The sequence below is a fragment of the Eulemur rufifrons genome, chromosome 24 (assembly GCF_041146395.1).
Source record: "Eulemur rufifrons isolate Redbay chromosome 24, OSU_ERuf_1, whole genome shotgun sequence".
Taxonomy (NCBI): Eukaryota; Metazoa; Chordata; class Mammalia; order Primates; family Lemuridae; genus Eulemur; species Eulemur rufifrons.
Window position 1 is genome coordinate 6356737 of NC_091006.1, and position 12734 is coordinate 6369470.

Consider the following 12734-nt stretch of genomic DNA (forward strand, 5'->3'; position numbering starts at 1 on the left):
CGCGCGTTCACGCGAGAGAGGGGGCGCGGCTCGTACAAGAGCTGAGGGAAGGCCAGGGACCTGGACTTTGCGCAGGCGCCGAGCGGTCTTGTGCCTTTCGGGCTTGGCGGGCGCGCGCGCGCGGGAGGGCGGCGGCGGCGGCGGCGCGGTGCGCAGGCGCGGCGGGCAGTGCGCAGGCGCGAAACAGAGGGCGGGCTGAAGCAGCTGAAGCGGCGGCGGCGGCGGCGGCTCGGGCAGAGGGGCGGGAGCTGAGGCGGGAGCGGACCGGCTGGTGGGCAAGCAAGCGGCGGCGGAATGGTGGACTACCACGCGGCGAACCAGTCGTACCAGTACGGCCCCAGCAGCGCGGGCAATGGCGCTGGCGGCGGGGGTAGCATGGGCGACTACATGGCCCAGGAGGACGACTGGGACCGGGACCTGCTGCTGGACCCGGCCTGGGAGAAGCAGCAGCGCAAGGTGCGCGGCCCGCGGGCCGGACGGGCTGGAGGGGGTCTTGGAAGGGAGGTAGGGGGCTGGGAAGGGGTTGGAGGTCCTAAGGGGGACTTGGAGGGTCCGTGGTGGGAACTGGGGGTCCTGAGAAGGAATTGGCGGGTCTGGGAAGGGATTTGGAGTTGGAAAATGAATCGCTGAGCTCGAGGAAGGAATTGGGAACCTGAAAAAATAATTTGCGGCCGAGCAGGGAATATGGGAGGCTAAAAAAAGGAATCAGGAAGCCTGATGAAGGATTTGGAGGGTCTGGGAGGGCAATTAGGGGAAACAGAGGAGGTGGGGGGGAGGTTAAAATGGAATTGGGATCCGAGGCGGGATTGAAGGGTCAGAGGGTGGGTTGGGAGTACTGGGGGCAGAAATGAGGGAATGTGGGAAGGGAATTTGTGGGTGAGGACAAAATTAGGGGTTTGGGAAGTCAGGAGAGGATCTCAAATATGGAGGGGGTTATTTGGAGTGCAGAAAGATCTGCAGAAGATTGGACTTGGGGAAGCCTTAGGTTGGAGGCGTTCTAAAGGGGATGAAGAATCAGAAGTCTAAAGATGGATTGGGGGGGGGGTACCAAGAAAGGGATTGTGGAATCTGAAGAAGGGTGGGAGGGCTAGGGAGGCCGGGAAGATGAAAGGACAGAATTGGGTATGAAAAGACCTGGGCTTAGGGTGTGAGGATGGGTAGGGGTGCTAAGGAGGTCTGGCGGGACTAGGGGCCTGAAGAGGGTGGGGTACTGATGGGAGAAGTTAAGGGGCCTGCGAATAAGATGTATTTGAAGAGGGTGAGATTTATTTGGGGTCCCGTATTTCGAAGGGAAGAGGAGAAGATTGAGAGGAGGAATAAGGAATTGATGAGGGACAGAGAAGCCAAAGGGGGATACGGAGAGTATTGGGGGTATTTTGAGGAGGGGGTTCTGAAGAATTGCTGGGAGTTTGAAAAGCTCAGCAAAGGGTGGAGGATCCTGAGGAAGAAACAGTCTGGGCAAGGTGAGAACGGTGGGAGGGAGCGTGAGCTGGAATGGCGGATAATGGGAGGGAGGTTAGTTTAGGAAAATGAAAGTCTCATTAGAGAGGGAATGTGTGATGCATAGACTGAGAAAGGAATTGGGCGTGGGGGCACTTTTGGAGATGCAGTCCTGGGACTGGGGAGCGTATATGTGTCATAAAGGGAGAATAAGGAGTTTTGGGAGGAAGAGTGTCCAGGAAGAATTGTCTTTTTTGGAGAGAAGGGCAGGTGAAGGGATCCTAACGCAGTGTCTGTTTTCAGGTGGCATGTTGGGGTGTGGAAGCAACTTAGGAGGGACCCACAGTATTGAAAGGGAGATCAGAAGTAGAGTGGGAGGCCCAGGGAAGGTGTTAGGGTGTGTGGGGGGAATAATCCAATGTCGGGGGGGGTGAGCTCTGAGTCGATATAAGAGAGGATTTGAGTGTGTGCAGTAAGAGCTAGAGGAGTGTGTTGAGTGGGTGTCGGGGGAGGGGGTTCAGACGTGTGTGTGAAGAGGGTGGGAGGTACTTGAAATTAGAGGCATATTAAATGTGATCTGGAGATCTGGATTTTCTTGCCGTATTTATTACTAATGAGCTGTGTGGCCTTAGGCAAAACCCTTGATCTCTCATTGCAGTTCTGTCATCTGTAAAATGAGAAGGGATCGAAGGGTGATTCTATAAAGATGGACGAGTATGGAGTTGAGACTTTAGCTCTAAGGACTTGGGAGAGTGGGTTTGCTGGAGATTTTTCAGGAACATGGGGGACGACTGAAGGGGCTTGAGTGGGGAGCTGAGGGAAGAAAGTGGAGTGTGACTAGAAGTCTCTGGAGGGTGTGAGTTGGTGCCCTGGGGCTCCGCACAGGTAGCCCAGTCTGGAGGGAAAGTGTGGAAGGAGCAGCAGTTCCAAGGCAGCTGAGGTGGCTTAACCTTGGGTAAATTACCTGCGTCTGCTTGAATTTCCTCTTCAGTAGTAATGGGGGTGGGGAATGGGAGGTGGCAGGGCTTGCTGGGAGTGGTGTGCTTATCCGTACCTTGGGGTGGGCATGTTGAGATAGCTGACACAAAAATGCTTTTTGATGGGAAGGGGAGATCTAGTCTGGAGTCTCGACAACAATGTGTTGCCTGAGGCAGCACCAGGTTGGAAAAGGTTAAGAGTTGCCAAGAGACTTGGAAAGTTGGGAGGGGAACAGGGGGCTCTGTTTTTGAGAATGTCTAGGATCTGTCTTCTCCAGCTCTGGCTGCTTGTGAAAATGAGCTCCTCAACCTTTTTTTTCAGGTGATGGCGGGGGGGGGGGGGGGGGGGGACCTTCCCTTTCCTTCCCTTTCTGTCTTCTACCCCTCCCCAAGTGACTCCTTTTGCTAGCTCAGTTCCACTCCCTACTGGGAGTTAGGGTGTGTGCTTGTTCTGCTTGAGGTTGTAGTCTCCCTTGCCCACAGGGTGAGGCTGGGCACCATTCAGGCCCTGGGTGGGAACCAGGAGTCACTGGAACCCCAAGACTTCGCTGCCATGTGTAATTCTCCCTCCTCTTAGCTCCCAGCTCCTCCAGGGCCAGGCGGGGTTGAAGAAAAGGATAGCTGACAGTGTCCTCTAATACCAGCTGCTTTAGATTCTCAGGATTGGCCAGATTCTAGTACGTCCTGCTACTCCAGTGAATATTTACACTTAGCTATTTTGGGTGGGGGGGAAAGTATTGTTTCACTTCTGTGCCCTTTCCCGTTGTGGGATAGGGATTCTTTATGAAATGGGGGAAGGAGTAGTGGAAAGGAATACACCAATTTGTGCTGTTCCCTCCCTCCCTTCTCAGAGACTCTCCCTCCCTCCCCCAACAGGCTGGCTGGGATTTTTCTACGTTGCAGTGTCACTTTAGTGAGTGACAGATTGCCCTTCTGGCCTCTTCAAACCTGAGCCACTGGACATAGGGAGAATGACTGTCCTATGATAAGTGTCCTGTACGTACATACTAAAAAAAAAAAAAAAAAAATCTGTAACCAGAACAGCTGTAGGCCCTTAAAGTGGGTAGAGTTTAATTATTCTGGGAATTAAGCAAGAGTTGACCCAAGTGAGAGGGCATGTGTATCTCACTTCTACCTGGAAGCCCTTTGCTCTGACTTCTGGGGACCCCTGTAACCAAGGCATTATCCAGTAAGTAGGTTACGCAACAGTTTTTACATGGGAGGGCCATGAGTATTCTCCTGAGGGGCTGGAGAAGCCCTGGTCTGGTGTGTGAGCAAATTCTTAAGCAATTATAGTTCTGGGCCACAGTTCCCTCTCCCAGTTTCTAAAAGGGGCACGGGTGGCCTTGCCACCCTCTGCTGTCCTGGGAGGGTGAGACCTCTTGATAGTCATGCCCAGACTTCTCATCACAGCCAGAAGAAATGCCTCACTGGCTAAGCTTTCATGTTCATCGCAACATCACTGTTTACAGGGGCTTCAGTGTTTAGACTCTGACCTTTGGCTTGAGCTGTACTAGGTGTAAGTTAATTATTTGAAAAGTTCAATGGTGTTTTATTTTCTACAAGTATTTTTTTTTTTTTTTAAGGCCGATGATGGAGGCCCCAAAGTAGCCATCTGTTATTTTGTTCCATTACTCTAATTGCTTGCCTCTTAGGATCTGGCTAAGACTAACAGGTCCTTAGCAGTTTTCAAAATTGAATAACATACTTACAAAAAATAAAAAAAACTAACCAAACTCAATTATCATCTAAAAACAAGACTGTGCAGATACATGGATGTACCTTCTTGGGAGAGGGGTAGAGGAAGCTGCTTAGCTGCCAGCACTCTGTTCTCCCCCCTCCTTCTCCCCAAAATGTGTTTTAAAACATGACTTTTCTACTGACTGAAGAAGAGGTGAGGTATGGGAGCATGGCCAGGGAGTGCAGGGCCTTCTGAGATCCCGTCGGTGCCATGGAGTGGTGCCTGCCACTTCACTTAATAATAGGCAGTCCAGGGTGTGGCCCAGGGATTGCCCTCTGCCTTTTGAAACACCCTCCCTGGTTCCGGCTTCTGAGACCAACAGGAAGGCTACTTTGGCGGCAGGGAGCTGACTCACCCTCCAGTTGGAACTGGTGCTAAAAGCTTTCATTTAATGGAAGCCAATTGCTTGGCCTCAAGTGGGCTGCCTTTTGCACAAAGTCTGGTGAAAGTGTTGGAGGAAACAACCCAGGAAATGAGGGTGGTGTATTAATATCCAGGTGCTGCCTGTGCTGTCAAACTCCTGAGGTGCAGTCAGGGAGGTCAGTTAAAATACAGGCTTGCACTCTCAAAATGCCCTGTTAACCCGATGGCAGGGGAGCAGGGACAAGTCTAGATTCCAGTCCAAGCCTCTGGAGCGGGGACTGCTGCCATTTCAACATATACTCCAGTCATGGCAGACTTTGGCCAGACAGCACCCTTTTTCAGAATCAACTAACTGAGTGCATAGTACAAGTTCTCTGGCAGTTCTCTCTAGCAGATGACAGTAAAGAGAATGGAGCCAAAAAAGAATTGATTTGGGAAGGCCCAAGGAATCTGAGACTGTTGAGACAAACACTTTAGGCTTTTGCTATACTGATTTATAGCGTGCTGGGAATTGTACGAGTCTTTGACCAGATCTTAGGGTTGTTCTTTAAAAAAAACGACTCCCTTGCTGCTGCTTTTATTTTTTGAAGGGGAGAAGGGAAGAGCAAAAATAATTACCGAACAGCTGTTTGCTGTAGTATCATTTGCTCATTCAGGTTTTCTGAATAGCTAAAATATCAACATGTTTGTCTCTTCCCCGGCATTTAGTATATTCCAGAGCAATGTTTCCCCAGCTTTCTCCTTGTTTCCTTCACTTAGTGACGTCCATGTTCTCATCATTCACATTTGGTTTCCTTCCGTTGCCTTTATTTATGTATTTAGTTTACAGAGTTACAAAAACACTCATGTTACCTTGTTTAAGATTTTTCCCTCTCCTTTTCTTTTTTCATGGAAATAAGAGGCAAGTGATAGCAAGTTGGTAATTCAATGGCAGTGGTAACTGAAACACTGGCCTATTAAAGGTAGACGGAAGTCTCTACTTGACCAGATACAAATACTGTCATCTGTGGAAGTTTGAAAGAAGGCTTTATATCATGGGTAGTTTGAGAGTTCAAGATTAGTCTCCTTCAGGATGGGTTTAAACTTTGAAACATCAAAGCAGAATTATAAGGAAACTTAGTTTTACAATGTTGGCAGTTGTAGGCGCCAGAATTTGTTATAAAGTGTCTGAAAGTGGCACAAGTATCACTTACTTTTCTTTAGGAAGGTTTATGAGTTACATTTTAGTCAGTATGCCAGGTATCAAGGAGTGTAATTTTCAATGAATCAAAGAGAAACATAATCGTTTTAAATTCCAGCCTGTTTAAAGAGTGATCTTATTATTATTATTTTTTTAACCTCTACGACATGTACCAGGAAAGAGTGATCTTATTGAGGTGAAAAATTAACCAACTGGCTGGGGGGAAGGATCCCACCTGCTCCTGAAAGTGAAATCTTTGCGTATGTTTAACTGGCAAGAGCGTCCTTATATCAGTGCTCGGGAAGTTTCATCCAAGTAGTGGCAGTCTCCCTGGGATTATAAAAACCCCTGAGACATTTGTCTTGGTGTTGTGCCTTTTTTGGTTGTGTTCTTTCATGTCCTCCCTATCCCCTTTCTCTTGTAAACAACAGAGGCATTAACTTGGAATGTCCATGGAAAGTCTTTAAAAGCTGATTGGTGTAACTTGGTGGCCTTCCCTTTAGTTGGAACAGTATTTACTCTGGAAGAGGCCAGTGGCCTTTTTCTTAGATGTGATTTATTGAAGTGTTATGTAAAAGTGAGTGGATTGAGTTTACCTGGGGTTTGCTATTTGCCACCTGTCACTGTGCTGGCTCCTGCCTTCCTGGGATGAGTCCCATTCTCTCCTCCCTACCCCAAGAGTGAGGGACTATCCTGTGTTTCTAGAAGGGACTGTGGTTCCCCCACCAGAGCAGTCTGGCTGTGCTTATCTCCGTGCTTCCCAAACTTCAGTCATTTGTGATTTTTCCAAAACCACTTTTATATGCTTAGTAATTTTCTTTAAGTCAATTTACATTTTAAATTAAGTTTTAGAAGGAAAATTGATATGAATATGGCAAATGGAAAACCAACTTTCCTGGCCATAAATAAAAGGAAGTTACAAAAACAAAACACATTGAAAACAAAACAGTGCCTTTAGGTTCTAGGTAGCTGGTATTTTTGCAGAAGGCTCTGGGCCTGAGGCCTGCTCTCTTTGTTAATAAGAGAGATTACAAGTGTTGGTGAGGTGCTAAAGACTCACCACTACCAACCAGAGACTTTCTCTTTGAAGTTATCAGGTTTACAAGAGAATCAAAGAGTATAACTTTCTCAGTATGATTCAAGGTTTAATGTAAAGTGTGAATAATCCTTAAAATCGCTCATGGGTGCATGCCACCCTTGAGAAAAAACTCCATTCACCATGAGGTGAACAGGTCAGTGACTTAGCCAGGAACACACAGCCCCTCTTGACTTGAAGATATTGCTTGTGATTGGGTGATACTTGATTAATCTTCTATTTCAAATGTTAGGGCTTTTGGGGTAGGTTTTTGTTTCCGTTTTTTGAGACAGCCTGTTGCCCAGGCTGGAGTGCAGTGGTGCAGTCGGCTCACTGCAGCCTCAAGCTCCTGACCTAACGTGATCCTCCTGCCTCAGCCTCCCAAAGTGCTAGGATTACTGGTGTGAGCCACTGAACCCAGCCTTGGATTTTGTTTTTTAAGAAGCCAGGCTGGCCAGGCGCGGTGGCTCTTGCCTGTAATCCTAGCACTCTGGGAGGCCGAGGTGGGCGGATTGTTTGAGCTCAGGCGTTCAAGACCAGCCTGAGCAAGAGCGAGACCCCATCTCTACTAAAAATAGAAAGAAATTATCTGGCCAACTTAAAGTATATATAGAAAAAATTAGCCAGGCATCGTGGTGCATGCCTGTAGTCCCAGCTACTCGGTAGGCTGAGGCAGGAGGATTGCTTGAGCCCAGGAGTTTGAGGTTGCTGTGAGCTAGGCTGACGCCACGGCACTCACTCTAGCCCGGGCAACAAAGCGAGACTCTGTCTCAAAAAAAAAAAAAAAAAAGAAGCCAGGCCACATGTTAAATACCGTTGTCCCTTGGTGTCTGTGGGGAATTGGTTCCAAGACACCCCCCCATCCCAAAATCCACGGATGGTCAAGTTCCTTACCTAAAATGGTGTAGCATTTGCATATAACCTGTGCGTATCCTCCTGAATACTTTAATTCATTTCTAGATTACTTATAATATCTAATACAATGTAAATGCTTGATAGATTGTATTGTTTAGGGAATACTGACAAGGAAAAAAGTCTGTACATGTTCACTGTGGAGACAATCATTCATTTCCCCCCCCCCCCAAATATGTTCGGAAAAAACATGGTTGGTTGCATCCATTGATTTGGAACCCATGTATACAGAGGGCCGATTGTGTAAGAATTGTGGGTTTATCACTTGCTTCTCATACAGCTTTTCCTTTTTAAGGCTCCGGTTTTCTAACACATACACACTTAAAGCTTGGCTACTCCCATGAATAAAGCATACTGCTACCCCATCTGGGCATTTGAACCCTCCATTCTGAAAGGAGAGCAGTACCCTCCTGCCGAGTTAAGAAAGGCTTATTTAAATGTTTTTCTTTCAAATATGAGAACAGAACAGGTTCTTTGTCTTCCAGTGGAAGTATCCACGTGGGGCAGAAGTAGTAGTAGCGGCAGTTACTACTCTGCAGAACACAATGAAGTCATCTTGGGAAATATTGAGGGTGTTGCAATGATGGAATGAGATGCTAGAACACCAGCAATACAATAGCATTTGTGTCTTCGGCTTCAGGCAGGAATAAAGAAGACATTGTGGTTTGTTTTATGCCTTTTTAAGTTTTACCCCCAAAGGTGTGTGAGGCTGAGTGATGCCTGTCACTGGCTTTCTAGTGGGTTTTTCTTTTCATCTTTTTTCCCCTCTCTGATGGCTTTGAGAGTGAGTGAAAGCCACGGTCTAGGTGGATCGGAGGCAGTGCAGAAAACAGGCCATGTGCTTCACTTCTTGTTCTTGTCTGGAAGGGAACACATTTGGGTTTTGCCTCTCCAAAAAAGCTAAGATAAAGAGTGTCCGTATCTTACCTCCTGAGTAGTAATGACTCTGATTCCAGTTCTAAGAATGTCTTAATTAGCAGCCATTCAGAATGGAGGCACTCCAGGAAGTGAAATAGATGCGGTCTTTTTTCCTTCCTTCCTTCCTTCCTTCCTTCCATCCATCCATCATGGAAGGAAGCTTGCTTGCAAGTGATTCAGCATCCAGCCACGCTGAGAAGTTGCTTGAGAGGGGTGTCACAATGACAGGATTTGTGAGTCTATAGCTTGTATTGTCAAAATGACAGTCCTTCCCTTGCCAAGGGCCAAGGGCAGTACTGGAAGCTGACTTCAGTCATTGTCATCAGGGCCTTGGTATGTGCATGTGTAACGGTTAACACATTAGTGCAGTATGATCAATCTCAGTGTGGGTATGAATGAGTAAAAGATATTTAGTTGATATCACCATGGAAACCGAGTTGCTTGCTTACTGTTTTGGGGAGTGCCAACATACCAAAGGCAGCACTAATGGTGGAGTGTTAGGCTCCTGGGCAGAAAAAAGATGCTGCCAGCTGGTCTCACAGGAAGATATCCACTAGTGTAGTGCCCATGCTGGGTGTGAGGATGAAAGCCCCCTGTCCCCAGGTGTAGGAGTTAGGCCAATCCATTTTATATTTATTTTTGTTTTATTTTTTTGAGACAGGATCTCACTCTGTTGCCCAGGCTGGAGTGCAGTGGTGTCATCATAGCTCCCTGCAGCCTCAAACTCCTGGGCTCAAACAATTCTCCTGCCTCAGCCTCCCAAGTAGCTGGGACTATAGGCACACCCCACCCCACCCAGCTAATTTTTAAATGTTTTGTAGAGACGGGGTCTCACTATGTTGCCCAGGCTGGTCTCAAACTCCTTGCCTCAGCGATCCTCTTGCCTCAACTTCCCAAAGTGCTAGGATTACTGGCATGAGCTACCGAGACCTACCTCAGTCCATTTTATTAATGAGGGATTAGTGAGAGGTGGAGAGGAAAAAGGAGAGCACACCATGAAAGCTGCTGCTGGCTTTGTGGCTGGGACGTGTGCTTTTTCTCTGGGCATTTAGAGTTGGAATCTCAGCTATGTGACTTCTTAATAGCAGGGCAAAATGTGCCGGCATCTTTTGCCTGCTTTCACAAACACTGACAAATTAAAAAGAACTCTAAAGTTTCCAGCAAATCCCAAACACAGTCATGTTTTTTTAAAAAAAAATGCACATCCTCCCTACTACAACTTTGGCAGTAAATATACTTTTTTCTCCCAATGACTCCCCCCCCCTTCTTTCCGTTAAGAAGATGAGTATCTTTGCATTAAACTATATATTTGATGAAAATATTAAATGCTTTCACAAAGTACTTTGGTTGTTACTGGCGTGCCTTGCATTTGGAAGGGTCAGAGGTTTTTCTGTTTTGTTTTGTTTTAAGACTTATGTGATCTTCCAGTTCTGGCCTATGAGATTAACTCAGTTTCAAAATTCAAAATGTCTGGAAGCAGCCGACTTGCCAGGCTGGTTCAAGGGCAGTCTGGTGAATCCACCGTTACAGGCTGTCTGCTAACCAGTCATGATTCAGATTTTCAAGTCGTGGAAGGTATCCAGACGGTAAACATCACCAGGATTGGGAGGCGGTTACTTTTCTTTTTCTTTTTTTTTTTTTGATCATTTGAGCTACCCTGCCAAGACTGTGGTAGGACTTGACTCTGTAAAACGGAAAGGTCTGTGTCAAGATGTCTTTTTCAGGGATGTTGGCTGTAGTCACCCAGCACTGTGTCTCCTGGTGAGGGTAGAAGAAATAAATACCTAGACCAGTCAGGGGAGGGAATTCTTGGCCATATTTTGAAACGAATTTTCCCTTTCCCTTTGTAACTTTCATTAACTCACTGATGAGGGACAACCCATAGAAGAGAATTTAACCCATTGAGAGCTGTGAACTAATTTAGGGATGACTGGTTAATGGACCATAGCCCAAAGCTGTGTAAGGTAAGGGAGTGACACTCAGTTTCTTGCATAGAAACACCACGGAGATTCAAAGGGAACAGGCTTTGACCATTAAAAATAGAAGGCTCACAGTGCACTGAGTTCTCTTAGTAGCTACCTTAGACTTGAGAAAATTCTGGGCCTCTTTAATAAATAAGCATAAAGCAGTCCTTGCCAAATAGGGCCTGCTCTAGGGCCATGGGGTTAGCTTGGGAGACAACTTTCTTGCCTAAAAATAAGTGTATGTTCCTATCAGACATTCCAAGCATAGTTTAAACATGAGACTTCTGAGTAGCGTTTCGGGCTCTGTGGGTAGGATTATGTCAGTGTGGGCAGTGAGGGTCTTTGTGGAGCATGCCCCCTGCTTTGGGGTTGGCTGTGGCCACCCAGTAGATCACATGACCAAATGCAAACCACCTTCCATCTCATTTCTTTCTTTTCCTTTTTAAAATTTTTTTACTCTTCTTTTCCTGCCCTTGGATTCCATCTCATTTCTGTAGGTTCTTGATCTACTCACAGGCTGGTGGGGGAGACAGACAGCATGTGAGTGAATAATAAAGAAGGTAACTTCAGATAAGATTATGTGCTATAAATTAAATAATAACAGCGTTTTACTCTGTGCTAGACACTGGACATTATTCTAAGTGCTTCATATGGAGTGACTTGTATAATCCTGAGAGATAGGTCTTGTTACCCTTCTAGAACACATGCAGAAATGGATCCATGGGCCTTTAAGCCACTTGCCTAGGTGCCAGTGCCAGGATTTGAACCTAGAAGTTCTGGCTTTCTAGCTTATGCTCTTATGTCCATACTGTGCTGTAGTCTGTGATTGGAAATGGCTTTAGGAGAGGGTGGTGAGGGGAGGAGAGTGCAACGTAGATACTTTAGATAGTGAGGAATGTCTCTGAAGAGATGGCATTTCAGCTGTTCCCCTAAAGGGTGAGAAAAAGGGAGCCAAGAGAACACTAGGTGAAGGCTGTTCCAAGCAGAGGGAACTTAAGTGTGGCAGCCCCGAGGAGCAGAAGGAGGGCAAGAGTGGTCAGGGTAGGGCAAGGGGAAGAGATGGGCACAACCAGATCACTTAGAGCTGTGTTGTCAGACGTGCTGACGAGAGCTGGAGTCAACTTGTATCTGCAAATTCAGTCCCTGTTAGACTCCAGTAGTTCAGGGACCTCATGCTTCCAGGACTTTGGCACGACAACCCTTTCCTTCCAGGCCCCTTGGACAGGCCAAACCAGAACTGGCTTCTAAAGTGGGAATCCCAAGACTGTAGAACATTAAACCAAACAAAAGCTTTAATTATCTGTGTGATCGTTGCGCAGTAGGCACCTGTACTTGATTAAAGCATTGGTAACTTTTGAATCTGGAGTTTTACAGCACTGCGTACTCACAATGGCTTTGTAGTACCGGCTTTCTCAGAGAACTTAACTTATACCACATGAACAAGTTCTCAGCCCCCTTCAATCTCATCAAGAGGATGTTTCTACCTGGTGAGATGTCACTTGCTTTACAAAGCATCTTTTGTAAAATGTTGAATCTCCCTCTTTGAAGTTGGAAGCCAGGAAGCCTGATTTTTAAACTGGCATTTCTCCTAGGTCCTTTTCTTCTCTATAAATCCCTCTTTCATTTACTCAGTATTTCCTCCTTGTTTCCTTTGGTTGGGTGGAGCTAGGGTGGTTCTGGTTTGGAGAAAGAGAGAGACATGCAGGCTGATTCAGTCTGAGACATTCAGCTTTCTGTATCCCACTGGAAGCCAGTCCAGAAACCAGGTAGATTTCACTGGGCCCATGGCTCCCCATTTGAAGGCAGAGCTGGTCAAACTAGTTATGTGGCTTTACTCGGGGAGGGAGGAACTGCAAGAGAGCGCTCTGGGCTATCAGCAGACACTCCTGCCTCTGTACACATAGCACCTGGCTATGAAGTTAAGTTCACGAGCCATAAAGCGTCCATCGTGCACATGGGCTAGGATTCTGCCCTATCCTTGATGAGATTCAGGAGCAAAAATCATCCCTGCCGACAGAATATAAAGGAAGAAATCAATATGAAGGTGTCCTATGATGGCACAGCCAGCCCAGCTGCTTCAGCTAGAAAGAAGATGGCGAGGTTTCCATTCTCCTGGCAGCATACTCATGTGAACTTGTTAAATCTTTTAAGTAGCTGTATAACA

The 12734-nt window shown here is 46.8% G+C and overlaps 1 protein-coding gene across 17 annotated transcripts in view; it reads left to right on the forward strand.

Annotated features, from left to right (window-relative positions):
- Positions 1-206: 206 nt before the first annotated feature.
- ACTN4 (actinin alpha 4) overlaps positions 207-12734 on the forward strand; it is a 71040-nt gene continuing 58512 nt past the window's right edge. For all 17 annotated transcript variants that reach the window (XM_069457715.1, XM_069457717.1, XM_069457721.1 and 14 more), the window contains exon 1: positions 207-456. In XM_069457715.1, coding sequence (XP_069313816.1) covers positions 295-456 — 162 coding nt within the window. In that variant the 5' untranslated portion in view covers positions 207-294. The remainder of the gene's footprint in view (positions 457-12734) is intronic.